At 47.4% G+C, this 27,232-nt stretch overlaps 1 protein-coding gene across 4 annotated transcripts in view; it reads left to right on the top strand.

The window, feature by feature from the left end:
* The window catches only part of FAM193A (family with sequence similarity 193 member A), a 178,103-nt gene that overhangs the window by 101,029 nt on the left and 49,842 nt on the right, over nucleotides 1-27,232 (top strand). For 3 of the 4 annotated variants that reach the window (XR_015725605.1, XM_087864340.1, XM_087864341.1), the window contains exons 8-15: nucleotides 4,926-5,003; nucleotides 6,452-6,564; nucleotides 6,695-6,937; nucleotides 9,342-9,495; nucleotides 9,610-9,789; nucleotides 15,120-15,371; nucleotides 25,299-25,497; nucleotides 26,486-26,758. Coding sequence is in view for 3 of the 4 variants with exons in the window: in XM_087864340.1 (XP_087720466.1) it covers nucleotides 4,926-5,003; nucleotides 6,452-6,564; nucleotides 6,695-6,937; nucleotides 9,342-9,495; nucleotides 9,610-9,789; nucleotides 15,120-15,371; nucleotides 25,299-25,497; nucleotides 26,486-26,758 (1,492 nt within the window). In the remaining variant the exon portion in view is untranslated. The remainder of the gene's footprint in view (nucleotides 1-4,925; nucleotides 5,004-6,451; nucleotides 6,565-6,694; nucleotides 6,938-9,341; nucleotides 9,496-9,609; nucleotides 9,790-15,119; nucleotides 15,372-25,298; nucleotides 25,498-26,485; nucleotides 26,759-27,232) is intronic. The other variant, XM_045774830.2, reaches the window with a different exon arrangement.

Below are 27,232 nucleotides of genomic sequence, written 5' to 3'. Positions count from 1 at the left end.
TTATTCGAGATAGAAGGCTTGTACAATGAAAAGTATTAAAACGTTTCTGAAAGAAACTAAAGATGAAAGTCGCCCAGGTGGCTCAGTTGGGTAGGCATCTGCCTTCGGCTCAGGTCATGATCCTGGGGTCCTGGAATTGAGCCCCAGTTGGGCTCCCTGCTCAGCGGGGTGTCTGCTTCTCCCTCTGTCCCTCCCTCCACTCATGCTTGAGCTCACTGTCTCTCTGACTCTGAAATAAATAAATCTTTTAAAAAATTTAAAAAAAAAATTGAAGACATAAAGGGAAGCACATCCCATGTTCATTGGAAGACTCAATAATATTAAAATGTCCGTGTTAGCTAAAATGGTCTACAGACTCAGTGCAATACCTATCAAAATCCTAAAGTCATTTTTGTAGAAATAGAAAAACCCATCTTAAAATTCATATGCAATCTCAGGGGACTCAGAATAGCTGGAACAGTCTTGAAAAAGAACAACAAATCTGGAGGACTCAAACTTCCTGAATTTGAAACGGACTGCAGAGCTATAGTAACCAAACCAGCGTGGTGCTGACATAAAGATAGACCCTCATGTGTGGTCACGTGACATTCAGTAAGGGTGCCAAGACCACTCAAAGGGGAAAGGACAGCCTTTTCAACAAACGGTGCTGGGGAAACTGCATATCCCCGTGCAAAAGATTGACATTGGAGCCTTACCTCACACCATATGCAGAAATTAACTCGGTGGAAAAGGACCTAAATGGAGGACCTAAAAATATGAAAGAACATTAAAGACATTAAGTGAACCAAACCAGACACAGAAGGACAAGTATATTAGCACTCCACTTATATGAGGTACCTACAGTAGTCAGACTCCTACTAGAGACAGAAAGTATAACTCATGGGGACGAGGGACTAGGGGAGGGGAGAGCGGGGGGGTTTTCATCGGGACAGAGTTTCAGTTGGGGAAGATGAGAAAGTTCTGGGGAGGGATGGTGAGGATGTTTGCATGATAATGTGAGTGTACTTAATACCACTGAACTGCACACCTAAAAATGGTTGAGACTGGGGGCGCCTGGGGGGCTCAGTCTGTGAAGCGTCTGCCTTCGGCTCAGGTCGTGGTCTCAGGGTCCTGGCATCCAGCCCCGCATCGGGCTCCCTGCTCAGTGGGGAGCCTGCTTCTCCCTCTGCCTCTGCCCCCCCCAAGCTTGTTTTCTCTCTCTCAAATGAATAAACAAAATCTTTTTTTAAAAAATGGTTAAGATGATAAATTTTATGTAACATGTATTTTACCACAATAAGGAAAAGGGAAAAAAGGTCTTCCCCCCCACACACAAAGAAAAAAATCATCCTCCTTACCAAAGCAACCAGAAAATGTATTATTTTCACTCACCTATCAAGAAACCATGATGCCACTAATACACATTAAGGAAACCGAGCGATGTTAGCAGCATCCAGAGGGCACCAGTCGTTCCGGAATCCTTGGAGTGGACATGAGTCACTTCTAATCAAGTAGTAGTTTAGAAATTATTAGTGATTCCAAGGTTTCAAAACACCTGTAAATAATTGAGTATTCATAAATTTAAGTGTGGACTTGGGACACGGGTAACAGCTTGGAGATCACTTGTTCTGCTTGCAGTTTAAACATACCCTTTATTTGTTGTTGGACACATACAGAAGCCTGCAGGCACCCAAATGTTTGGAAAAATTAATCCCAGAGGATGTGGGGGTGCGGGTCAAAGAGGAGGTTTCTTTCTTAATTCTAGCTTATTGAAAATCTTTTCCTTTTTTTTTTAATTAAAATTTCATTTTATTTTGGGCTCCTGGGTGGCTCAGTTGGTTGTGTGAGCCTTTGGCTCAGGTCATGATCCCAGGGTCCTGGGATTGAGCCTCTAGTTGGGCTTCCTGCTGAGCAGGGAGTCTGCTTCTTCCTCTCCCCATGCCCCTATGCCTGCTCATGCTCTCTCGCTCTCTCTCAAATAAATAAATAAAATCTTTAAAAAAAATTTCCAGTCATATAAATTAAAAAAAAAAAGATTTTATTTTATTTTACATGGGCTCCATGGAGCGCAACATGGGGCTTGAACTAAAACCCCAAGATCAAGACCTGAGCTGAGATCAAGAGTCGGATCCTCAACTGACAGAGCCACCCAGGCACCCCTCCTCCAAAATCATTTTTTAAACGTGTGATAGTAATTGCTGCTTGTGAGAGGAAAATGTTTTTCCTGAAAGCGGCAGACGTACAGGACATAGACGAGAGCCGGCTCCAGCATCGAGTCCATCCAGGAAGGTGGTGCACATTGCTGTGTTTAGGTCGTGTTTTGTATTCTGTCTGATGGTTTTACAGTTCATGGCTTCCATCAAGTTTTTACCTGGGGCTTCTGGGGCTGGGGCCGGGGCCGGGGCTGGGGCCGGGGCCGGGGCCGGGGCCGGGGCCGTCCGGCTGTTGGCATTTTACCCGGCACCCTTACTGACTCTACAGGAGTTTCTGAGTCAGTTGCCTTGAAGTTTCTAGAAGCCGTGTCTCCTATGAGTGATAGTTTTGTGTTACCTTTTCCGCCGTTTGCACTGTTTGGCTTCAGTTAGAGACCTCAGCTCGTCACAAATTAGCGTAGCTGGCGGCACTGTGTGCTGCTCCGGCTTCACGGGGACGGCTGTGCACTTGTCCCATGAAGTCCCATGCCTCCCGTGGGTACTGGTGAGTTTTTAACACATTAAGGAAGTTTCCTTTTTTTTTAGCTTATTTAAGTTATGATTTTTGTAAAAAACAGGAATAATATTGAATTTGATTGTATGGTTTTTCTTTCATGTATTTTTCTCTTTGAAGTAAGACATTAGGTTTCCTAATTTCGAGACATGCTTGCATTCCTGGGATTAAAGCCTATTAGATTATGATATATATTCTGTTAACCCATTAGTAGATTTAAGTAGCTAATATTTTATTTAGGATTTTTGGGTTTGTATTCTGAGGCATCATTGAGTGTCTTTGAGACTTTGTTTTGTATGAAAGTTATTTATCCTAATCCCAGAGAATGCATTGAGAAACTTTCCATGTTTTTTTAATTTTCAGTAATAGTTTAAATTTTCTGTTCCATAAAGGGTTTGATAGAATCCACCCTATAACCTGGGGTGTGATTTCTTTTTGTACAGAGGAGGAGTGAGGACTCCGTATTCATATTCATATTACACTTTGTCATCTGTTTTGGGGTTCCTCCTTCTTGAGCGAGTTCCACAAGTTGATGTCTGCCTAGGAGATTGTCCATATCATGTAGACAAGGGATGACGAGCTTGTGCTCAGAGGGGAGCGATCAAAGGGGGGGGGGGCGTGGCTGTGGGAGAGCTGCTGTGCTCCCCTGCCTGCCTCCCTGCCCCACTTTGCCGAGAAAAACACCTTCTGCGCCAAGAGGAAATGCCCTACCCTCAACCAGGAGGGCAGTGAAGGGCGGAGTGCCTCAGAGCTGTGGGGATGTCCACAGAATCCAAAGTCTGGGCTTAGGTGAAATCTCAGGAGCTATTTTGTTGACTCAGCTTTTAAAACTCGTTGGGCAGGCACAGCAGAATATCCCATGAGCCACCTGCTCACAGCATTTCTGTGGAGGTGAAGGTCTCCATTGTACATATACGTCCTCCTGGGGTTTAAAGGAGACCTCCTCTGCCTGTGTCTGTCCTAGCTCATGCCCACGGTTTTCCGTGGGGCCTTTTCTTCCCTTGGTCAGCCTAGGAGGGTGTCTGGAGGACCAGCATTTTCGGGTTTATTGAGCACATTTGCTTCTTTGTTTTCCTGATAATTTCTGCTTTTACTTTAATTTCTTTCTGCTTTATTCGTTTCTCATTTTGTTTTGTTTCTTTGGCTTCTTACGTGGAACACATACTTTTCAGTCTTCTGTTTTGTTCTCTCATAAACACACTGAAGCCTGTACATTTTCTTCTGTGTGTTGGGTGCATCTTACATAATTTAATTTGTGGGACTTTCATTGTCCGTGATCTCCATGGACTGTAATTTCAACTTTGATTTCTTCTCTCACAGTTTAAACTATGTAAATTTTTTTTCAAATGCATGAATTTATTTTTTGAAATTACTCTTGTTTTGGAGGGTTTATTGGTACTATTTCTTGCCTGTGGGATTCAATATGTCCCCCTCCCCTTTTTTGTTTTAATAATTTGGAAGATATATATCCCATATTTCTCTTTTTAGGAAATATTCTTAAGTTTTCAGTAATTACAAGAACACATGTAGATAAACATCAATATTTAGTCATTTCAGAGCCTCTCCCACCCCAGTAAAACTGTACCTTGAGCCCATTCTTAATTCCCTATTCCTCTCAATTTGGTTTCTTTTTTAATTGTGGTAAAATACACATAACAGAAAACATACCATTGTAACCATTGCTCAGGGTCCAGTTCAGTGGCAGCAAGTCTGTTCCTGTTGTGGCACAAGCCCCCGCCCTCCACGCGTAGAGCAGCTCCACCTTCCCCGACCGACCCTCTCCCTCAGCGCCTGGCTCCCCATCTTCCTGCTGTCTCTGTGCCTTTGACTCCGCCAGGGGCCCTGTGCGGGGTGGGGGGGAGTCCTACAGAATCTGCCCGTGGGGCACGTGACCATCCACGCCAGCTCAGGCTGCTCGGGTCTCTGCGCTCAGAGTCGCGCATCTTCACGTTTCTGCCTCTGGCACAGGCATGTGACGGGCGCTCAGTACCGGCTGAATGCTCGCTTACCGCAGTGACAGATTCCACTCTGAGATCTTCATTTCTTTTTTAAATGTGAGTTCCTCCGTGTTTGCCACGCGAGCAGAGCACGTGGGAGAGGCGGAGCGCCGGGCCGCGAGTCTGTGTCGTGCCTTCCCCTGTCTGCAGGGGAGTTGGTCACGTGCGCCGTTTCTGAAATCACTCGCAGACGCCCGGCTGGCTCTTGCTGGCACTAGGTTTTTGCTTGCATCTCCTTCCTAGATGACAATGAAAACGAAACAGCGCATGCTGACGGAGGACTGGGAGCTCTTCAAACAGAGGCGGTTCATTGAAGAGCAGGTAAGGCTGTGGGGAGGCTGCGCGCTGCTCAGGGAAAAACCCCGCCATTTCAAGGCCACACTGTGGGTCTGCTCCTGAGAGTGTTGTTAATCCTGGATAAATTAGTCTCCCTTATCCCATGTCCTTCTCTTCTTTATGCCTCAAGGAAAATCCCATTTAATCGAACGACCCACGCTAGCCCACAGCCACCTGAGTCCCTGCTATGTGGTCCCCTCGGAGGCGGCTGGTGCCGTGAAGTCACAGAGCTGGGAGTTGGCCCGATTCACAGGCCTTCCCACGTGGGCCTGTGCCATCCTTTCAGTGTAGCTGCTGACAACACTGCTCACTCCCTCCTTCCCCACAGGCTCTTCCCTACGTCTCTGCACCCCACTGTGGCTGGCTGGGGGGCCCTGCCCCGATGTCCTTAGGATACTTGACTTTGGAAACTTGCTTCCTTTGATTCTCATCCACAAGCTGGCATCTCTTCTGCTTTCTCTCCAGCCAGCTCTCCCCCCCGCCCCGGCATTCCTCAGGCATTGGTGGCCCTTGGCCTTAGCCCCCCTCGCTGGTGTCCTTACCCCTGTGGTCTCCTCTGGGCACCATACTGGGCTTGCTCACCTGCTCCTACCCCCCAACCCTTCCTGTGTGGCTTCTAGCCTATCAAATGGCCCTTCTAGCACCACCCATCCCATTGCCAGAGCTGGTCTGTAGGTTTCTTCTCTGAAATCCAGATGCTTGCCTTGTCGACTGGAAGTTTGAGTGCCACTTGCTAGGTAGCTCCTTGATCTGCACCCTTCCTGTGTCAGTCCTTGTTCCTGCAGTGGGTGTCCTCCCCAGCTGGGCGTCCTCCCACCCACCTGCTTCTGTCATGTGTCACAAATGCCTTCTAACTCGTGGGCACTCTGGTGCTGTAGCTCTGCATGTGCAGGCCCCACCCCGTCCCGTCCCCCAAGACCCCCTCCTGCTCAGCCCAGGTGTTTCAGTGATGCCTAGCTCAGTGCTCTGCCCTGGATTTGGATTCCCTCTTCGCCTCTGACAGAGTTACCAACACCGCGTCCTCTGGCCCCTGCTTGGGCCTGGCGCCCTGCTGAGCTGCTTTTCTGCCAGGGCACCTCCCGCATCCCGGTTTCCTGTTCCAGGCTCTAAGCTCCTGGGGGGCCACAGTTTAGCTCTGCGCTGCTGGTCCCTAGTGAGTACTGAGCACACAACTGGTTCCAGGTAAAGGCCAGGTGTCTGCTGGTGAGGCTCCGGCCAGGAAGGTTACTGCTCCCCGGCCTTTGTGAGGCTTGGGCCTGCGGCTGCTGTGCATTTCAGCTCTGCCCCTTCCTGGCCCTGTCACGCTCTAGGAAGCTGTGGCCACTGGCTTCTGAATGCGCATGGCACATACTACCATGATTACTGAGAAGCTGAACCACCTGACTGGGGGTATGTTTTGCAGAGTTAACCTCTCGCTTGGTGATTTTCTCTAGCTGACCAATAAGAAAGCAGTTGCCGGTGAGAACAACTTCACGGATGCCATGAGGCACATGCTGTCCTCCCGGCTAAGCATGCCCGACTGCCCCAACTGCAACTACAGGAGAAGGTGAGCCTGTGCTGTCGTGTGGGCGCAGCGGGCCTGTGGGACCCACGACCTCAGTAGAGGCGCTGACCCTGACAGAGCATGGTCTGACCTCTCTTGGCTCTCTGGGTAACTGTCCTTCATTCCCACTCAGATGTGCTTGTGATGACTGCAGCCTCTCACACATCCTCACTTGTGGTGTCATGGACCCCCCCGTCACTGGCGACATCCACAGTCACCAGCTGCCCCTCCAAGTGGATTCTGCTCCCGACTATCTCTCTGAGATGCGCCCACCTAGCGTGTCCTCAGCAAGCTCAGGGTCAGGCTCCAGCTCTCCCATTACAATTCAGCAACATCCCAGACTCATCCTCACAGACAATGGCTCTGCACCAACTTTGTAAGTTGTGACTTTGTAATAAGATTTCAGAAATTTACGTAACCCAATAATGAGAAATATGGACAGTAATGTCTACAGAAGTACAAATATCATTATAGTGCTTTTCAAGAAAAAGGATCCTTCATTTTTCAAGCAACTTTTAAAATACGAAATCAGTAAACCCAAACTTTGACACTATTTCATTACCTGAAAGAAAAAGTACGGTAAATTTATAAATGCCAGTAAAGCAAAAACCATGTTGGTATGCAGGGAAGTGTCTCTTCAGTGCTGGCTTCACGTTTCCTCATTTTATTTGAGGGTCATCAGCCCGAAGTTCATTCCGCCTCATTGTCCGTTCAGCATTCATGCTTATTTCCATGTCTTGCTAAAAACTCAGATGATCACTTTAGCAAGCGATTGAAAGGTTCTGTTTTCCGTGTTCCCACATTATCTAGAAGTACATTTTTTATGAGCGAGGTGGCTGTGTAGCTGTCGCCAACTCACACTGTAGGTGAGTGGTCCCACATTTCTCAGAGTTGTGACCCTGCCATTTGTTGAGGCTTACCACTCTAACTTCTGGATGGGTTGCACATGGATGTGTGTTTTTATTTTATTTAGGTAAACTTGGGTTTGCATTTTGCTTATCGTAGAGTGTGTGGCTGTCGGAAGCCCCGTGGAGGTGATGGACACCAGCATGGTTCCCAGTGGGAGGGATTGTTGCCCTGCCCTTGGGCTGCTCAGCTTCTCTCATATTTCTCACTGCCTCCTTCTGGATTCCGCCGATGATTCTGAGGCTTTTCTTCAGAGTCTTGCAGTCCTTGATATGGATCTGGTCTCAAAACACAAAATAATTCTGAAGGGATTGGTCGGAACGCCATGACTCTGTTGAGCTCGAGCTGCTTTCTAGTCCCAATACCCTGTGCTCTCTCTGGGAGCCTGTGAAGGAGGGTTGAGGGTTTCCCAGCTAGCTGTTTGCGAAGCTCTTACAAAAACATACCAAAATTAAACACGTATGGTCTAATAAAAATTTATGTTAGAAAAGCCCATCCCTGCTCGTGTGTCACAGCTGCCGATGTTGGGTGTGGGCTCGTGGGCTGTGGGCGCCTTTCTCCGTGGGCCGGGATCACCCGCGGCTGCACTGGGTCTCTGGCCCTTCAGCTGCTTGGGATGAATGTCTTTCAGACATGGACTACTTGGACTTGAAAGCCTCCGCTCTTGCCTTTGGTTAGTGGCATCTCCTTATTGGTGTCATTACTAAGTTGGTTAAAGAGAATTGTGCGACTGGAGTCTCTGTACTGCAGGGCTCTCTAGTTTTCGTGGACTCTCAGGTAGATGAAGCCTGTCTTCATTACATCGAGCAAATGATTTAATCACTTCATGTCTGAACCTTGGCCTCCTCATCTGTGAATCGTGGTGGTGGTAATGTTTCAGGAGGTGGGTGTAAGTGTTGACCAAGGCCACACGTTCTATCACCTCAGGTGCCACAGGCCTCAGGAGACCTGAGCAGCCTTTGCTTGGTGGGTGCTGTGGGTGCTAACTTTGGTAAGCTCCAGATTCCAGCATGTTGTGTTCCCTCTTTTTCCAAAAATGGAAAGGACATCTGAGTTTAGCAATTCTGGACACTCTCTTAAATCCAAGAGAGCCCTACTTGGTAGGATTTTTCCTTCTGGAAGTTACTGTATTTGGAGCCTGAAGACAGACTCAGAGGCATGTTTATCGTCCTGGCGGGGTGACCACGTAGGGTCCGTGCCTTGCATAGTCTGCACTGATGTGGGGACTGTGTGCCCGCCCTTTTCACGCACCAGAAAAACGTATGTTTGCAGTGGCCTTCATCGGCTACAGTCTTGAAATTTACCTGCATTTTTTTTTAGTAAATCTTCCATTTGCCCATTGTTTAGATGTCTTGTTAAAGCTGATATTTAATTAAGATCATGACTAACTTGTTGAGAGCTAGCCTTGTAGTAAAAAAAACTTTTAGTATTTTCTCACCTAAGTGCCTTTCAAGTTTTGTTCAGCTAGCTATGTCTGAAATTTTGGTGGTTCTTTGTACCCCCTTTAATTCTAATAAAAAATTAATTGTGTCTGCTTGGAAATGGCAGCGAACAGTTGTACACCAAGGCACTTCAAGCCAAATGGAAATGCAATAATAACTAATCTGATTAAATTTTGGCCGTTTCCCAGATATTTTTCTTCTTTTGGCATTTTGTTTTCCATTCTTCTACATAGCACAAATGGTAATCTTTCAGGCATTTCCCCCCAGTGTTCAGGTTACTAAGAGATGTTGCGAAGTATGCGTGGTGCTCAGGGTAATACTTTTGTAAACCAGAACGGTGTCCGAAAAGGAAACGTCTGTGCTTAGTGGGTGGTTCACTCACTGTCCCCCGTGGGTGAGCAGCCTCGTGGTGACCATCTCTGCCTGTCTCAGTTGTAGTGATGATGAAGACGTTGCACCACTGTCAGCTAAATTTGCTGATATTTATCCACTGAGTAACTACGATGATACTGAGGTGGTGGCCAATATGAATGGAATCCACAGCGAATTGAATGGTGGCGGGGAAAACATGGCTCTGAAAGATGAGGTATGGGCATGACTTCGTAGTGACAATAAATGGCATAAAGTGGTGATCTGGTGTCTTACTGTTTTTAATTCTTCCATTTTGAAAAAGTATAAATTACAAAGGTTGTTTTTAAAGTCCCCTCAGGTAAGCAGCACCAGTAGTAGCTCTTCAGAGGCTGACGATGAAGAGGCAGACGGCGAGAGCAGTGGGGAGCCGCCAGGAGCCCCAAAGCAAGACGTAGCTCTAGGCAACGGGAGTCCCAGGAAAGAGGAAAGTAAAGTGGAGAGTCCACCCCCGTCTTACCCTACTCAGCAGGTATGATTTCATTTTCCCGAACTTTGTGTTTTCCCAAGGTGTCTTTTTCTGTGTATATTTCCTCTAAACGTGAGTGTTACTGAATGCAAATTTACGTTATCTTGCATAGCTTCTGAAGATTAGAACTGGAGAGGGTTGAGGCATGCTTATAAAATACACGGACATGATTCCTAACCCCGCTTTCATCGTGTTCTTCTTGCTTGAATCCACTCGACAGTCTTGATCTTGCAGCACCCGAGTCGCCCCAGACATTTAGCCGTCGTAGACCGTTGTTTTGTCTTAAAGAAGCAAGGGGAGGGTTTTTTTAACAAGTAAAATAATGGAATGTTCAAATTTCCAAAAAGGTTGATTTTGTAAGGGAGGTTTTTTTCTGGTGGATATCTGTTTTTCTGTTAACCAAAGATGAGAGTACCTCAGGAGATGACTGTTTTCCCTTAGAGACTCCTGGTTTTATAAATAGATGCTCACGTAGTTCTTTTTTTTTTTTTTTTTTAAGACTTTATTTATTTGAGAGAGTGAGAGCGTGCGCACTGGCACACACATGAGCGGGGGCGGGGTGCAGAGGTGCAGGGAGAAGCAGGCTCCCCACCGAGCCGAGAGCCCAATGCAGGACTCAATCCCAGAACCCTGGGATCACGACCTGAGCTGAAGGCAGATGCTGAACCGACTGAGCCACCCAGGCGCCCCGCTCACGTAGTTCTTAAATGAAAGGAAGAACAGATGAAGGTTGGGGTGCTCGGCTAATTATTTGCCATAATGGGCAGTGTAGACCCACAGTTCAAACAAGAAAGGTGACATGAAAAGGTACCCCACCGAGAAGTCTGGCCCCGGCACTCTTCACCATCTGCCTGCTCAGCACCTACCCACCCCCCCAGTTCTAGTCTCAGTAGGTAACCAGTCAGCCTTACTAGTGTGTCCTTCCAGTGTTTGTTTATGCAAATGCTAATATTTATTCTTCCCCTTTCCTACGACAAGGCTTATACTAGTGCACACTCAGTTCCCCTTGCTTTTTCTGTCAGCATTATATCCTGACTGATTCTGTATGGAGTGCACTTTCTTGTCCTTGTCTCCTGCCCTCTCTGTGTGCCACCGGAATTCTCTATTTCTTTCTAGTCCCTGCTGATGGGCACTTGTGTTTGCTTTCCTTTGTTTTCCCTATATGCCATTGGTAAGCAACCTTGTATGTCTGAGCTTTCCCACGTGAGTAGATTGGTCACCAGTGGTGGCTCCTCTGGGTCAGAGTGATGGCCTCCCCTGCCCCCTAGAAGGGGATGATGTCACAGTCTTGGGGTTTGGCCAGTCTGGTGAGAAACGGGCAGCCCCTTGAGATCTCAGTCTTCCTTTCATTTCCTGTTCCATCTTATTGTTGAGGTGTCCGACTTTTTATATGTTATTATAAGTCCTTTGTAAGTATGTGATTTGCAGAGATTTTCTCTTGGTCTGTGCCATGTTTATTAGTTGTGTTTTGGTGTTTTTTGGTTGTGTTTTTTTTTTTTTTTTGAGATTTTATTTATTTGCTTACTTGAGAGAGAGAAAGCATATGGCACATGCACACAGTGAGAGGGTCAAAGGGAGAGGGAGAGAGAATCCCAAGCTGACTCCTTGCTGAGCGCAGAGCCTGATACGGGGCTTGATCTCACAACCCTGAGGTCACGACCTGAGCTGAAACCAGGAGTCGCACGCCTAACTGACTGTGCCACCCCGGTGCCCCTATTAGTTTTTCTGTGGTGTTTTTTGAAAAACAAGTTTTTAATTTTGGTGAATTTTTTTAGTTCCTCGGTTTTTCCTTTTATGAATCATGCTAGAAAACTCTGTTTTCTTCTATAAGATTTATAACTTTAGCTCTCACTTAAGGTGTGGTTCATTTGACCAGTTTTTGATCATGGTATGAGGTGAGGGTCCACATTCATCTTTTTGCATGCGTGGACATCCAGTTGTCCCGGCACCATTTGTTGACAATACCCTCTCTTTTCCTATTGAATTGCATCAGCCATTTGTTGAAAAATACAGGTGTTTGTTGTCTGCGCTCTGCGTTCTCTGCTCATTTGACCTCTGGGTCCTTTCCCATAGTGTATGTGACCTGCTCTGTATTAAGGTTGGACAGCAGGTAGGGTCTGCGCCCCAGCTTGGTGGGCCTATTGACAATTATGTAGGCTGTTCAAAGTCCTTCGTGTTTCCCAAGTTTTAGAATCAGCTTGCTCTACAAAAATACCTGCCTGGATTTTGATAGAGATTGTGTTGAACTTTTGAATACGTGGTAGAATTCAGCAGCAAACGTCTCTGGGCCTACTCCTTTCTTTGTGGGATGATGTAGATCCGTTTGGAGAAAATACTGTCTTAACAAAATTGAATCTGTCAGCCTTGGAATGTGCTATATCTTTCCATTTATTTAAATCATCTTTAATTTCTTTCAGCAGTTAAAAAAATTTCTAGTCAGTGGGTCTTGAACATATTTCTTAAATTCATTCTTAAGTATGAGATGTTTTTGATTCTTTAGTAAGTGATATTTTCAAATTTCAATTTTCGATTGTTGCTGATCTATAGAAATACGGTTGATTTTCAAGTATTTGTCATATTCTGCAGCTTAAACTCACTTATTCTTTGGTTGCTCTCTTTTGGTTAGATTCCTTTGGATTTTGTGCATGCAAGATGATGTTTGTGAATAAAGACCATTTTACTTTTCCTTCTCAAATCTTGTAACATCTTACCCTTGCCTTACTGAGCTAGCTAGCGCCTCTGGCGTGGTGCCGCGGGGAAGTGTTTCAAGCACACATCTTTGCCTTGCTCCCGGTCCCAGGAGGGAAGCGCTCAGTCTGTGACTGGGATGAGGCCAGCTGTACGTTTTCCATGGATGGCCTTACCATGTTGAGGAAATAAATCCTGTCAACTCCTCATTTCCTAAGAGTTTAATCATGAACGTGTATCGGGTTCCCCAAATGCCTTTTCTGTATCCATTAAAATGTTCCTGTGGTTCTCATCCTTTGTTCTTTTACTGTGGTGTGTTGCATCAAGTGATTCTTGGGCTTTTTTTTTTTTTTTTTTAAGTAGACTCCATGCCCTGTGTGAAGCCCAGTGCATGCAGGGCTGGAACTCACGACCCTGAGATCAAGACCTGAGCTGAGATCAGGAGTCAGATGCTTAACTGACTGAGCCACCCAGGCGCCACTGATTCTCTGATGTTAAACCAACCTTGTGTTCTTGGGATAAATCCCATTTGTCATGGTGTATAAACTTTTTTTTTTCTTTTGGTATGTTGCTGGATTGGTTTGCTAATCTTATGTTAGGATTTTTGCATCCATGTTAATAAAAGATCCTGTTCTGTAGTTATCTATCCTTGTCGTGTCTGTGTCTGGCTTTGATATCAGGGTAATAATGGCCTCATAGAATGAGTTGGGAAGTGTTTATTCTGCCTATATTTTCTGAAGAAATTTATCTAAAATTGAGATTTCTCAAATAGTTCATAGAATTTACCAGTGAAGTCCCATGGGCCTGGTCTTTTCTTGTGGGAAGATTTAGAATTACTAGTTCAAATTTTGTTTACTTGTTGTAGTTCATTCAGATTTTCTGTTTCTTCTTGAATTAATTTAAAATTTTTATGTCTCTTTAGGGACTCCTCCATTTCATCGACATTGTCTGTTTTGGTGGCATGAGGTGGTGGTTTATTCTTTTATGATGCTTGTAATTCTGCAGGGTCTGGAGTGATGGTAATGCATCACTTGGGTAATTTTGTCTACTTTTTTTAAAATCCTCAGTCTGGCTAAAGAATTAACAGTTTTTGTAAAAAAAAAAATTGGGGGTTTTGTTAATTTTCTGTTTTTCTCTTTTATTTCATTGATTTGTATTCTAATCTCTGTTATTTCTTTGCATTGACTTTGGGTTTGGTTTGTTCTTCCCTTTCTAGCTTGTTGAATCTAAGCTTCGATTATGGATTTTAGAACTTACTGAGACCTAACATGACCTAACATCTGGTCTGTCCTAGATAATGTTCTGTGTATACTTGAAAATAATTTGTGTTCTACTCTTGTTAGATGGAGTGTCCTGTGAATGAAAGTTTGGTCAGATTGATAGTCTTATTCCAGTTCTCTGGATCCTCCCTGATTTTCTGTCCAGTTCTGAAAATTACTGAGAGACATCCTGAAGTCTTCACTTATCACTGCTGGACTGTCAGTTCCCTTTGCAGATTTCAATTCATGCGTTTGGGACAGTGTTGTTGAAGGTGTACGCGTGTGTTATTATTACCTCTTCTTGATGTATCAACTCTTTTGTCGTTACGAGATGCTTTCCGCCAGCTTTTCTCCTCTGAAAGAGTATTTCATCTGATGTGCGCAGAGTTGCTCCCGCTGCCTTAGGGTTACTGTATGCATGTTACCTATTTTTTCATCCTTTGAATTTTAGCCTCTTTGTATCTTTGAATTTAAGATTTGTCTTTGAATCCTTTCATTAAGTCTTGTGTCTTGTCAGTTGATCTCTGCCTTCCGTCTGGAGGGCTTCGTTTATGATCTCACGCAGCGATCGCCATGCTATGTGCCGCCGCCGCTTCGCTGTGTCTTTCCATACGTGTCATGTTTTTTTGTTCCTCCGTTCCTCCTTTACTCCTTCATTTGTATTAAAATTTTTAGTGTACCATTTAAATTCTGCTATTGATTCTTTGGTCTTTTTAGTTTGTTTTTAAGGGCTGTTGGGAGTTGGGAATGGGAAGAGCCCCAGGAAAGGCCAGGCTCCTGCTGCTCTTACCTGACATTCCAGCAGATTGGCATGAATAAATGCTTCTTGATTTGCTTTTTCCTTGGGTTGATTTTCCAGACCCTGAAACGGTTGCTTTGACAATAGCGTTCAGTTTTACCCCTGTTTTGAGGGGCAGGAGCCACCGACTGCTTCATGTCACCCTTGCCAAGTCCTGTCCCTGGTGCCTCTCGCAGCACCTCCATGTAACCACTCATGAGCTGTGTGAGCCCCACGGAGCCCGTGCCGGTGCTGTGTCATCCTCGGCCCCGGCTCCCCTCTCCCCCTGACCCCCGCCTCCCTGGCCAGCTCCCTTATCCCTGTGCAGACAGGCACAGGCACGGATGGGTGTGACTGCTGCCTCAGCAGACACCTGGCCGGGGGTGAGGTGTGCATCTCTTCTCTCCTCAGGTCTGCTCCGTCCCAGGCTCTTGAGGTCCCTTCTGTACTTTACAAGGAGGGCTCTGGGCAACTCGAGGTGTCACGTGAGCCCTGTCATCTTTGTAGTGGCTGTGTAACTGCTCGGCAGAATGTGACTGACTTTGGTTTAATTCACACCATTCTTTGTTTCACTGAATAAGCAGGTACTTTTTTTCCCTTCCTTTTAGGCTGAACAAGCACCAGACCCTTGTGAGTGTCATGTTTGTAAACAAGAAGCTTCTGGACTGACGGCATCAGCAATGACCGCAGCAGCCCTGCCCCCTGGCCATCAGTTCATGAGTCCAGAGAAGCCCACACATCCTGCTCTGCATCTTTACCCCCATATCCACGGACACGTGCCTCTGCATGCGGTCCCACACCTGCCCCGCCCTCTTATCCACCCCACCTTGTACACGGCGCCCCCCTTCACACACAGTAAGGTAAGTGAGGGCACAGAGGGCCTGGAATCTCAGCTGTCACTACGATCTTACAAGAAGTACACATTTTAACAAACAAAAATCCATAAATTGGCGACTTGTATAAGACCTAGTCTACTCTTGATAGGAAGGTCTACAAATGTCTCCTTTTACTGTAATTTCTTAAGCTCTCAGAATTTTGAACCTTCACAATTGTAAAAGCAATCACAAGAGTCATGGTTTACTCCTTCAGAATTAACTAGAACATTAACAGTTTTCCAAATGATGTTGGTATAATGGGCTGTACTTGGGGGAACTCCACACATGGCTGTTCTGCTCACCCAGACACCAGTTCACTTCTTTTCCTCATGGCCTCCTGGGGCCTGGCTCTTTTTCTTAATGTTGCGTGGGTGAAATACGGTGAGTACAGCATGAGGCCTCTGACACTAGCTGGGCTCTATAGTTTCTGAAATGATTATGCTCTCTAAGCACGAAAACGAAGGACCTGTCAAAATGCACAGGCTTAAAAGGAGGAAATGTAAACAGAATTCGAGAGAAGGTCTCAGTGCCGTGCAGGCTGTTGGGAGGCGGCTGGCAGGCGCAAAGGAAGGGGCCTCCCAGACCAGCTGTGCTCAGAGGCTGTTCAGAGAAGGAGTGAGCGTGTAGAAAAGATTTGCTTTTTATGTAGTTCTTTTCAGAGAACCCCATGCTTATATTTTCATAGCTTAGCCTTTGCAGTGAAATTTTTAGTTTTCCCCAAAACTCTACGGATTATTTAAAACAGTGATTCTCAACTGGGAGAAGGGAGGAGGACATGGGATGGAAGGGCTTTTTCAGACTACACAAACGTTTTCTTTCCCCGGGGGGAATTTGCTGTGAAGTAGGGTGTGTGTAGCCCATCGGTGGGCTTTGTTGTTTCTTTCCTGGGGAGGGACATCTAACCACTGATTTAGAATAGAATAGAATCAGTTTGTCATGTTCTGTTGCAGTTAGTACTGGGTAACTGCCCACATTTATGCTTAAATTTTGTTAGATTGACTATCCCTCAGTTTGGACATTTAATGATGGCGTTATTAATAGAGGGATTAGCAGTAGCGTTTTTTTCCGGTGTGTATTCAGAGCCGGGCTGTGTTCGTGGTCCGCCTGGTCTCTGTAGCCTCTTTCCCTCTGGGTGATTGTATGGGCAGGGAAGCTGTCCCTTCTGTTCTTAACATAATACAACTGCTTTCTACTCCCTGGGAGCCCCCCCTAGGAGAGAGTAGAGAATGTTCTGTTATAGTGTCTTGCTGGTAGAAACTATTCAAGAATCAGATCCTAAACATCTTTAAATAGTGAAATTGATTATTCCAAAAGGCTATTGGGACACTTGTAAAAAACTGATTTTTTTCCCCCTGACTTTTGGCCTTTTCATTATAGGTAGTCCATAAAAGGGTAAAGGAGAAGAAAAATATTTTGGGGGAGTATCATCTATATATAAAATCTATTTATTAAATATCTTCTAAACTTTAATCCAGTAGATAGATGTGGAGGATTTATGGGTAGAAAGGCAATGCAGAGGACAAGCTAGTAAGCTTTTATTTCAGTCACTTTGCTACTGATGTCAGGACTGTTCACTGATGCATTTATTTTATTTTTTTAAAGATTTTATTTACTTTTGCAGGAGAGAGAGAGAGAGAGCGCATGAGCAGGGGGGAGGAGCAGAGGGAGAAGCAGGCTTCCCACTGAGCAGGGAGCCCGATGCTGGACTCGATCCCAGGACCCTGGGGTCATGACCTAAGCCGAAGGCAGACATTTAACGACTGAGCCACCCAGGCGCCCCCACTGATGCATTTAAAATATACATTAGCTTAGATGCCACATTTATTGAGAAAAATGAGATGCATTTGGCAAAATACTTCATTCAAATCTGGTATAAAATGTTTCTCTAGACAAGCTTGCACTGTTACTTGCCAGGTCTTCCAAAATTAGTTTGTATTCTTTGAGTTAGTTTGACTTAGTTGCATACTGTGAATACGTGGTGTACCTGATGCCTGGTGTGTTCACAACCCCATAGGAGTTGGTAGAAGCCCCTGCTAGAGAATGCACACACTTGTCTTGAGTTAACGTCAGAGCAGGCTTGTTCAGTGGGATTCCCCACATGTGGCTGGGAGGCAGAGCTGAGTGCTGAAAGTGGAAGCAGCCATGGGCATGGAGCTCGGCTGCTTCCGTGTTTGTGTTCTCTAGGCCTTCAGGGATTTTTGCTCTGGTGAGGTGGTATTTGTCACCTTTAGGACTTTATGTCATTGTATTTGTAATTCTTTTAATCCATACTCTGGCCATTGTGGGTAAATACATAGTACTTACAATGCTTGGGATGAACAGTACAGGCAATTTTTTTTTTTTTTTAAGATTTTATTTATTTATTTGACAGAGAGAGACAGCCAGTGAGAGAGGGAATACAAGCAGGGGGAGTGGGAGAGGAAGAAGCAGGCTCCCATCAGAGAAGCCTGATGTGGGGCTCGATCCCAGAACGCTGGGATCACGCCCTGAGCCGAAGGCAGACGCTTAACGACTGAGCCACCCAGGCGCCCTAGACAATTTTTTTCTTGAACTTAGAATAACTTGAAGACCTCTTTTGTTTTCAAATGTCTTTGTACCAATGATACATTTAATTTATATGTTGAGATACAAGTTATTTGAAAGTTAAAAGTAGTTATAGGAGAAAGATACAGTAATGAAATTCTAGACAGAAATTAAAACTCTATGGCAAGGAATTTTATTTGTAAATATTTGGGGATTTCCCAGATGTCTTTTGTTACTGATTTCTGCTTTAATTCCACTGTGGTCTGAGAGCAGACATTGTGTGACGTTTGTTCTTTTGAATGTGCCATGGTGTGTTTCGTGGCCAGAACGTGGCCCGTCTCGGTGAGTGCTCTGGGTGAGCCTGAGAATGTGTGCACCCTGCTGTTGCTGATGATGCAGGCTGTGCTCTGCGGCAGGTGCAGCTGACTGATGTGCTGCTGAGTTCCACCAGGTTCTTCCTGACCTGCTGCTGGATCTGCCCGCTCCTGAGCGAGGCACGTCAGGGTCTCCTCCTCCTCCTGCAGTCCTGTCAGTTTTGTTCACGTAGTTTGGCACTGTGTTGTTCGGTGCTTATGTGTTTAGGATTGTTATGTGTTCCTGGGGAATTGACCCTTTTATCATTCTGGAATGCCCTTCTTATCCCCGATAACCGTCCTTGCTCTGAGGTCTGAGGTGTCTGCTCTGGCTCCTTGTTAGCGCCAGCACCACATCTCTTTCTCCATCTCTTTACGTTTAACTTAAAGGGGACTTTATATTCCCTGTAGGTTTCTTGTAGACACCTCTAGGTGGGGCTTTTTTTTTTTTTTTTAAATATACCCTGATAATCTGTCTTTTCATTTGTATATTTAGACTAGCCACATTTAAAGTGATTTTTGATGTGTTTGGGTTAATAATAACCATTGTTCTTTTTTCTGTTCATTACCAGAGGCTTCCTTTTTCTGCCTTCTCTACTTTTAATTAAGCATTTTCTGATTCTATTTTATTTCCTGTCTTTAGCATATTGGTTATACTTTTAAAAAAATTGTTCAGCAGTTGCATTAGAAGATGCACATTAACTGGCCTTAGTCGCCCTTCAGATAACTGCTCTGCTTGGTGTTCGTGTAGGTATCTTTTCCCAGAGAGTTCCCGATCCCTCCCTCCGGTTGCTTGTGACGTTGCTGCTGCTGTTCCCGTGTATCTGTCCATCAGTGGCCCGGTGCAGCTACTGCTGATACTGGACACACAGGGCTATCGTTTAGATCCGTCGGTAGTCAGGAATAAGTTCACTTCACTCGCGTGTATTCCTTCCCCATGGCCTGCCCTTTTTTCATGTAGATCCAGGTTTCTGACCTCTGTCATTTTCCCACTGCCTAAAGAAAGTACCCTCACATTTCTTGTAGGGCAGGTCTGCTGGCAATGAGTTCCCTCAGCGTTTGTGTGTCTGAGGAGGTCTTTATTTCTCCTTCACCTTTGAAGGATACTTTCGCTGGATGCAGAATTCTAGGTTGGTGGGTTTTTTCTCTTTCAACACTATAAACAAATTTCACCCCACTCTTATCTCGCTTGCATGGTTTCTGACCATATGTCCTCTGTGATTCCCCTCCTTGTTCTACAGCTCCAGGGCTCCCCTACTTCTCCCCTCCCCCTCCCCTCTCCCCCTTCCCCCAGGCTGCAGCTTTCAAGATTTTTTTTTTTGTCTTTGGTTTCCTGCCTGCATTTATTTATTTATTCACTTACTTACTTACTTACTTATTTATAAATAATTATGAAATGCCTAGGTGTAGATTTGGGAGTGTTTTTTTACCATTTGCTGTTTTCTGAGCTTCCTGGATCTGTAGTTTGGAGTCTGTCATTAATTTTGGAAACTTTTGGCCAATATTCCTTCAAATATTCTTTTCTCTCTCTTCTCCTTCTGATATTCCAATTCCTATTAATATCTTTCAGAATTGTCCCATACCTCTTGGATGTTCTGTTCTATTTTGTGTCCATGGTGGTGGTTTTTTAGTTTTGGGTTTTTTTTTTTTGTTTGTTTTTTGTTTTTTAATTCTCATTTCTCTTTGCATTTCAGTTTGAGGAGTTTCTTTTGACATATCTTGATGCTCACGGATTCTTTCCTTTGCTCTGCGCCATCCACTGATGATCAGTTCATCAAAAGCACTCTTGTTTCTCTTACAGTGTTTTTATTTCTAGCTTTCTTTGATCATTTTTAGAGGGTCTATCTCACTGCTCACGTTACGTATTTGTTCTTGCACATTGTGTGCTGGTTTTTAAAGATTTTGTTTATGTTAGAGCGAGCGGGGGAGGGGCAGAGGGAGAGGGAGAAAGAATCCCAAGCAGCTTCCCCGCTGAGCATGGAGCCCAGTGCGAGACCTGATCCCACGACCTCGAGATCATAACCTACGCCAAAACCAAAAGTCAGACGCTCAACAGACTGAGCTGCCCAGGTGCCCCCATTGTGTGCTTTTCCAATTGGAGCCCTCGTCATCGTCGTCATTTTAAATCCCTGTCTGATGATGCCGAGCCCTTTTATCTTCATGCCCCTCATCTATCGTGATGCCGTCTGCTCGGGGCCGGCCTGCCCACCCTGCTCTGCATCCCGAGCCTGTCTTCTTGCCCCTTGCCCCTCGGTCTGCAGAAACAGACTGTCCCCAGAGCCCCTTTTGCATCCAGCTTCCAGTTAAGCGACTCTGATGTGTCTCACCTGCCACTTAAGTGTGACTTCTTAATTCCAGCTGTGATTCTTATTTGTAAGCTTGAATCAATTTATTTTTAATGTATGTTAGCAACTTTTTGTGTTCTCATGTTCCTTGATCACGTTTTTTTTTTATCTTTTCTTTCTTTAAGCTTTTTACACATAGTTCTCTGTTTGAATGAAAACTTGAGGATCTGCATCTGGTTTTTTTTTTTGTTGCTCCTGTGGGTGTGTTGTTTCCTTAGATGTACAGTAATTTTTCACGAGGTCATGTTTTGTTCAACTTACTCTGTGAGAACCGCTAGGCCCTAAGTAGGAGCTGAGGTACTGGTGTGGTGCTGCCCCACCTGGGACCCTCGGGCTGCTCCTGACAGTCTCCAGCTCTCCTGCCTCCTGTGGGACCACGGATCTGCCACCCGTAACTGTGACGATGGTGTGTGCACCTTCAGGGCAGTCCTCCCTTCCCACACCTCCACCTGGCCCTGTTTTTGTCACCATGTTCTGATCAGTTATGTGAAAGATTTCCCTAGCTTTTTCTTGGGCTCAGCACCTTGTGACAAAGGTGTTTGGTGCCATTTCTCTCTGGGATCTAGAGTGTCATGGCCCCCTTCCTGGACAGATCCTAAGCAGAAGGGGACTGCACAGCGTCAGAGAGAAGAGCACACGTGAGCTGGCAGGCCGCCCCCGCCCCCACCCCCGCTCCTTCAGAGCGCAGGTCCCAGCCACTGACCCACAGGAGCCAAGGACCACGACTGCAGGGCCAGGTTCGGAAGCCCAAGGCTTCCAGCTCCAAATGCTGTGTTGTTTCCATCTGGAAACCAAGTTCTGAAGCAGTCATCACGCTAGGAAGGGGCCTAGTAGTGAAGGTAGATGTCTTGAACTCTCCAGTAGGAGCATGAGGAGTAGTTGAAAATGGTCACCACATCCTGGCCCTCGGTGAGTTCAGGATGAGTGGAGCTGAGAGAGTGGCTCCCGTGTGGCCCTGGGTCATGTGCTCTGTTCCCCCATCACGGGGTGGGGGGTGAGGCCCACCCACTGCAGAAGGGATGAAGTCAAACATGGGGCGAATCTAAGTTCAGGCTGGAGTTGGAGGGAGAAGGAAGCTCTGTGGGAAATAGGTACAGAAACAGACTGCAGTCGGGGGTCACACTGTGGCCTTGGGTCTGACATTTATTTTGGAGGCACTCTGCAGTTCTTCTGGCCTGAGAAAGAGCAAGACGACGACAACCGTGGTGCTTTGGCCTCCTTACCATGCCTGGCAGGGGTATTGAAGAACCTTAGAAGAAACAGAGTCGTCACTCATCCAGCTTCCCGTTCAGTGGGATGTACCTGGAACCCCTTTGTGTGCTGGCAGCCCCTCTCACACGTGCGTGCAGTGACTCGGTCTTCGCCCCCTTGGCTGGCCGTGTTCACGGAGTCTGGGTTGGATGTGGTGGTGTGCGGTGGAGCTTGGCTTTCCCGCTCCTGAGGAGACTCCGAAGGTGTTCAGAAGGCGTCTGTTAGTGTGTGTTTATCCGAGCTCTCCTTTAAAGCAAAAAGTTTACTTTCCTGTGTATCACTTTTACCTCAAAGCAGAGAATCAGTCAAAACTTCTATTACTTGAACCCGTGTGGATTTGTACACAGCGAAATAAATCTGTTCTAATTCAACAGCATTGTCCACGTGTTGAGAGACTAATTCTGTGCCTGAATCACTTGCAGAGGCGTGGCCCAGAACTGGTCTTGTTGACAGAGGCCTATATTTTTCTAAAGGAAGCCCAAGCCCACATCTGTTGAGTCGAGTAGCCGTCTTACGGGAAAGCATTCACATAAACGCAGCTTGTTGGTTCCGGATCCCCTGCTCCCTGGTCCCTACAACCTGACCTCCTGTTCTGAGTAAATGGGCTTCTGAAGAAGCGTGTGAATTGAATTTAACTTACGCGTTCACTGTTGCAGCTCTATAGTTGTGTTCCCTTATCCCTCTAAGAGAAGTCTGTTCAGCCTTTATTGAACATCCAGTATGTGCCAGGCCCTGTGCTACATGCTAGCAAAATACACACCAGGGAACCTTGGTCCCTGCTTTTAGGGACCGTGCAGTCTAATCAGGTCAGAACCTCAGAACGCCATGCTGTCCTTCGTAGCAGTTGTAGCTGCAGAGTGGGGGATCACGCTGAAGACGGAGGGCTGCTGACTGAGCCTGCCGGGTGGTTCTGCAGAGGAGCTGATGCTGGGTAGGGTGCCGAGGGGTAAGCACAAGCTCTCTCGATGCATGTGGATGGCGGGTCCAGACCCTGAGCCAGGCTCCCTGCAGTTGGAGGCAGTCAGCCGGCAGCCGTGAGTTGGGAGGGCCTCAGGAAGTAGTGAGGCGTTTCAGAGCCCGCATGTGCTTCCGCGGGGCGAGGCCTGCGAGGCCTGCGAGGCCCAGCTGCCTCTCAACGCTGCCGTGGCCCTGCCTGTGGAGCCGGTTGGTTTCTGCCTGCCGGGTGTCTCTGCCCCTTAGCAGAAGGTCTTCAACACTGAGAACCCTCCTTCTGCTTAGTTGTCACTTCCCATCAATTCCTTCTCAGCAAAGCAGCTCTTCGTTTATCACTACTTTGTGGAAACTGGTCTCTGTAGAAATACGGTTTTCTTGGTTTCCTCACTCCTTGCCCTGGGGCTTCTCTGCCAGAACAACTAGATCAGGCTCCTGCCTTGATCCTGGGCACGCAGGCCTCTGTTTCTTCCCATTTCACAGCCCGCACGTCCACGCCATTCTTAACCCCCACCTCCCTGAGCCCGTCGAGGCCAGCAAGGGAACTGAGCTGCCTGAGCGGAGTGACCCCCACTTCCTCTCTGCACCCAGGACAGGCGGGGCGGGGTTGCTCTGTGTCTTGGGACCAGTCTTACAAAGTGGCGACAGTCCACCTCAGCGCTCACTGTGCTGCACACTTGAACCCATTGTCTAGTTTAATTCTTACCACAGCCCTTGGAGGTAGGTATTTCCAAATTACAGATGAGAAAACTAAAGCACAAAAAGATTGAGTAATTTGCCTGAGGTCACACAGCTAGTAAAAGGGAGAGCTGGCGTCCAAACCCATCAGGCTGTGCATCCCAAAGGCTGAGAACAGGACTGGTGTTCATGTCCGGCTTTGTCACTGACCACACCTCCCAGGGACTGTGGTCTCAGGCTCCTGCTCCAATAATCCCAGCAATTGTTCTGACAGCCCCAGAACCCCTCCTCTCCACTGCCACTGCCTCCTCATCTCTCAAGCCCTTGCTGACTGCTTCCTGTGGTGGCCTCTCCCCTTCCAGGTAGAGGCCGGGTAGCAATGTCTCTGATTCCAGCCCTGCAGCCTGTCTGACTGTGGTGCACTTGTCCATGGCACCGTCCCCCTTCCTTGCTGACCTCTGCCCCAGCCAGCCTCTTAGGGTTCTGCTCTTGGGAATCCTCCCGAAACCCACCCACTTGACTTTACAGCACTCAGGGCCCAGTTCTGTGTCCCAAAGGATGAGATTCCTGGGCATTCCCCACGCCAGACCTGTAGCGTCTCCGGGTGGGGCCTGTTGCAGCGGGTGCTGCTGGGGAGGGGTAGCTGTGCGCCAGCATCAGCAAGTGCTGGGGGCAGCAGAGCCAGCGCTCATTTGAGGGAAGGCAGGTATTAAACCAGCAGGCGGCCAGTAAGTCTTGAATTATAGCTGGTAAGTGCTAAGAGGGAAAATTGTGGATTTTAGGTGTGCTGAATGGGAAAGTCCAGCTTGGTCTTGGGTGCTGGATGGCGAGGGCGGAGGCAGTGATGACTTCTTTGAGGCAGGGACATTTAGGCTGAGGCATGAAGGAATGAATGGAAGTCAGCAAGGTTATGGGCTGAGGTTAAGATGTTCTGGAAACTGGACGCAGCACAAGGAAAGTTCAGGGTCAAGAAGGAGCTTGGATTTGAGGACCAAGGGAAGGCCTGTGTGTCCAGGAGCTTGGGAAATAGGAAGGATGGGGATAGGCCAGGCCATGTGAAAGACTTCAGTTTTAGGAGCAATGGGAAGTTGGCGCATCCTAAGCAAGGGAGTGACTCACTCTTACTGACCTTCACCAAAGCTCACTCTGACTGCTGTGAGGGAAAGGACTAGAAGGAGGCCAGGGTGTGAGCCGTGGGGGCTGTCTGTGAAGGTGGTGGAGGCTGGGGGGTGTGGGTTGAGAGGAGGGAGGGCCCAACGATGCCTAGGGGTGTGCAGGGAGCAGCTGGCGGCCAGTCACTCAATGAATGTGTGGACCCAGCTTCCCTCCCTCAGTGTCTTGAGACAACAGTCGCCCCAGCAGGGCCCAGGGTCTGCTTCCGTAGTTCCTCTGACGTGCACGGCACTCGGCCCAGGTGTGAGACAACCGTTGAAGAGCTTTACCATTTTTTTGTTAGTGATTCCAAAGTTGACTTTTTATCCATGATCCTGAGGCTAAGCCCTGGGAGCAACTCGTACGCAAGCGAGCCTCGAGCCTCACGTAGCCTGTGCCGAGGGCGGGATGCTGTGAGCTGCCGAGTTGTCTCAAGTCTGTTTGGTAGATTCCCTGAAGCGTCAGCGGCTTTGAAAATGTACGCCTGGCTCACATCGCACATAGCGTGACAGCCGGAAAGTCTGCGCTCTGCGAGACACCTGCCTGCAGTGAGCACGGCCTCACAAGGTTTCGGTCACCGGTTGTCTGTCTGTAGTCTGACTACATAGGTAAGCAGAGTCTGAACTTCGATATGTGATTAGAACATTTTTTTTTTGTAGGCTTTACCGCCAGCACCTGTTCAGAGCCACACAAATAAGCATCAGGTATTCAGTGCATCTCTTCAAGACCATATTTATCCAAGCTGTTTTGGGAATACTCCAGAGTGGAATAGTTCTAAATTTATAAGTCTTTGGGGATCAGAAGTGATGAATGATAAGAACTGGAATCCTGGCACTTTCTTGCCAGATACAATTTCTGGTAAGGAACTTGTTAAAACTTTCTTAAAGGTTTAAAATGACCTGAGCTGGGTGGATTGCTGTCTCTTTTACCGCGGTCCCCCAGTAGAAGCCCCAGGTTAATCGGGTCCCCCGCCTCTGATGCTCCCGGGAGGCCCCTCGGCCTCGTCCCACTGCCCCAGCCACCCATGTCCACCACCAGCCGAGTCCCACTGCCCGGACGAAGCAGAGCAAGGCGCTGGCACCCTGTGGCTGCTCCTGGCACGGTGGGCTGTCCGGGGCCCTGGGCACAGTGGATCTCCTCGTGCCCTGGCGCTGCCGAGCCTCGTCTCCAGGCCTCGGTGTTCGGCCCGTGGTGCTTGGACAGCGGCAGCAGCCACTCAGCCCAGTGTGCAGGGGCCTTGCCACCATCCACCTCAGTACTGTGGCGTATGTTCCTTTTTCTGGTGCTATATTGACCTTACGTGGGGTCTGTCCCCTCTAGCAAGCTCCTTCCTCCCAGCTCTCAGCTGCCCAGGTACAGCTGTCACTTCAGGTGCAGGGAAAGGTGCACCTGAAGAGGGGCTGGTTGCACCCTGACCTCTGTGTTCATGTAGTTAGAGCCCATGGTGGCCCCACACCCAGACCCTGCATGTGCTCAGAAAAGCAAGCTACACTTGACATCTGTGCTTGGAATGGGTTTCTAGCTGTGTGACCTTGGGCAAGTTGCTTAGCCTCTCTGAGCCTCAGTTTCTCTATCTTTAGGATGGGACTAATAGTACCAAGCTCAGAAAGTAGCTTTAAAACATTAAGTAAAAAAAACTTTGGGAAAGCACCTAGCACGGGATTGGCACATAGTAGGTGCTCAATACATTTTTTTTTCCTGGAGGAAAAACTGGTTGACTAGCATCCTCCCAGTGAAGTCCCAGCTTCAGTAGTGGCCCCAGTGTTAGGAGTTCAGTCAGCAGATATCCCTTAGATTTTTAGCAACATATTTCTAGAAGCTTTACTTCTCCTATTCTTCTCTGAAGGGAGTGACATACTAGGACCAACACTCTCAGAAACAAGACCCGAAGCCCTTCCACCTCCGTCTAGCGGTGAAACGCCTACAGTTTCCGAGAGCAAGGAGAAAAAAAACGCCACAAAAAAGAAATGCTTGTACAATTTCCAAGATGGTTTCATGGAAGCGAACAAAGTCGTGATGGCCACGTCATCAGCCACCTCCTCCGTGTCCTGCACAGCCACCACGGTGCAGTCCAGCAACAGCCAGTTCAAGGTGTCGTCCAAGAGGCCTCCTTCCATAGGTAAGGCCCTCCAGCTCGCGGGGACCCTCAGGGAGCTTCCTCCTCTGCATCTCCGTGATCGCCTCGTCCCTGGCATGGCCAGAGGCCCGGTGTAGTAATCAACACTGGGGAATGCTCACGCACAGACCGCGCACCCTCTGGGAGTCGGACCCGAGGTTCACTGCCCCACGAACTTCCTCTGGGGCTTTGCCACGCCAGCTCACCTTTCTTCTTGGTACCTGTTGCTTTGTGAGAGGAAGAGGTCATTGCTTTTGGGGCACACGGAGGAATTCTTTGTCCTCTGAAAGCAGAAGCCTGGTGGAGAGTGAGCCAGTGGGGCTGTTGGCTAGCCTGGGGTGCAGCCCCTGCTGCCACTCGTGTCTGTGGTGTGCGGGGGGTGTCGCTCCCCGTGCTGGCGTGAGCACAGGCAGTGGGGATCTGGAAGCAGACGTCAAAGGCACGCAGGAGCTGGCTCTAACGGCACGCGCTAGCCCA

Source organism: Ursus americanus, chromosome 8 (assembly GCF_024610735.1).
Source record: "Ursus americanus isolate L20-20 chromosome 8, mUrsAme1.1.p, whole genome shotgun sequence".
Lineage (NCBI taxonomy): Eukaryota > Metazoa > Chordata > Mammalia > Carnivora > Ursidae > Ursus > Ursus americanus.
Note: the sequence above shows the minus strand (reverse complement) of the source record. Positions and strands in the feature narration are given on the sequence as shown.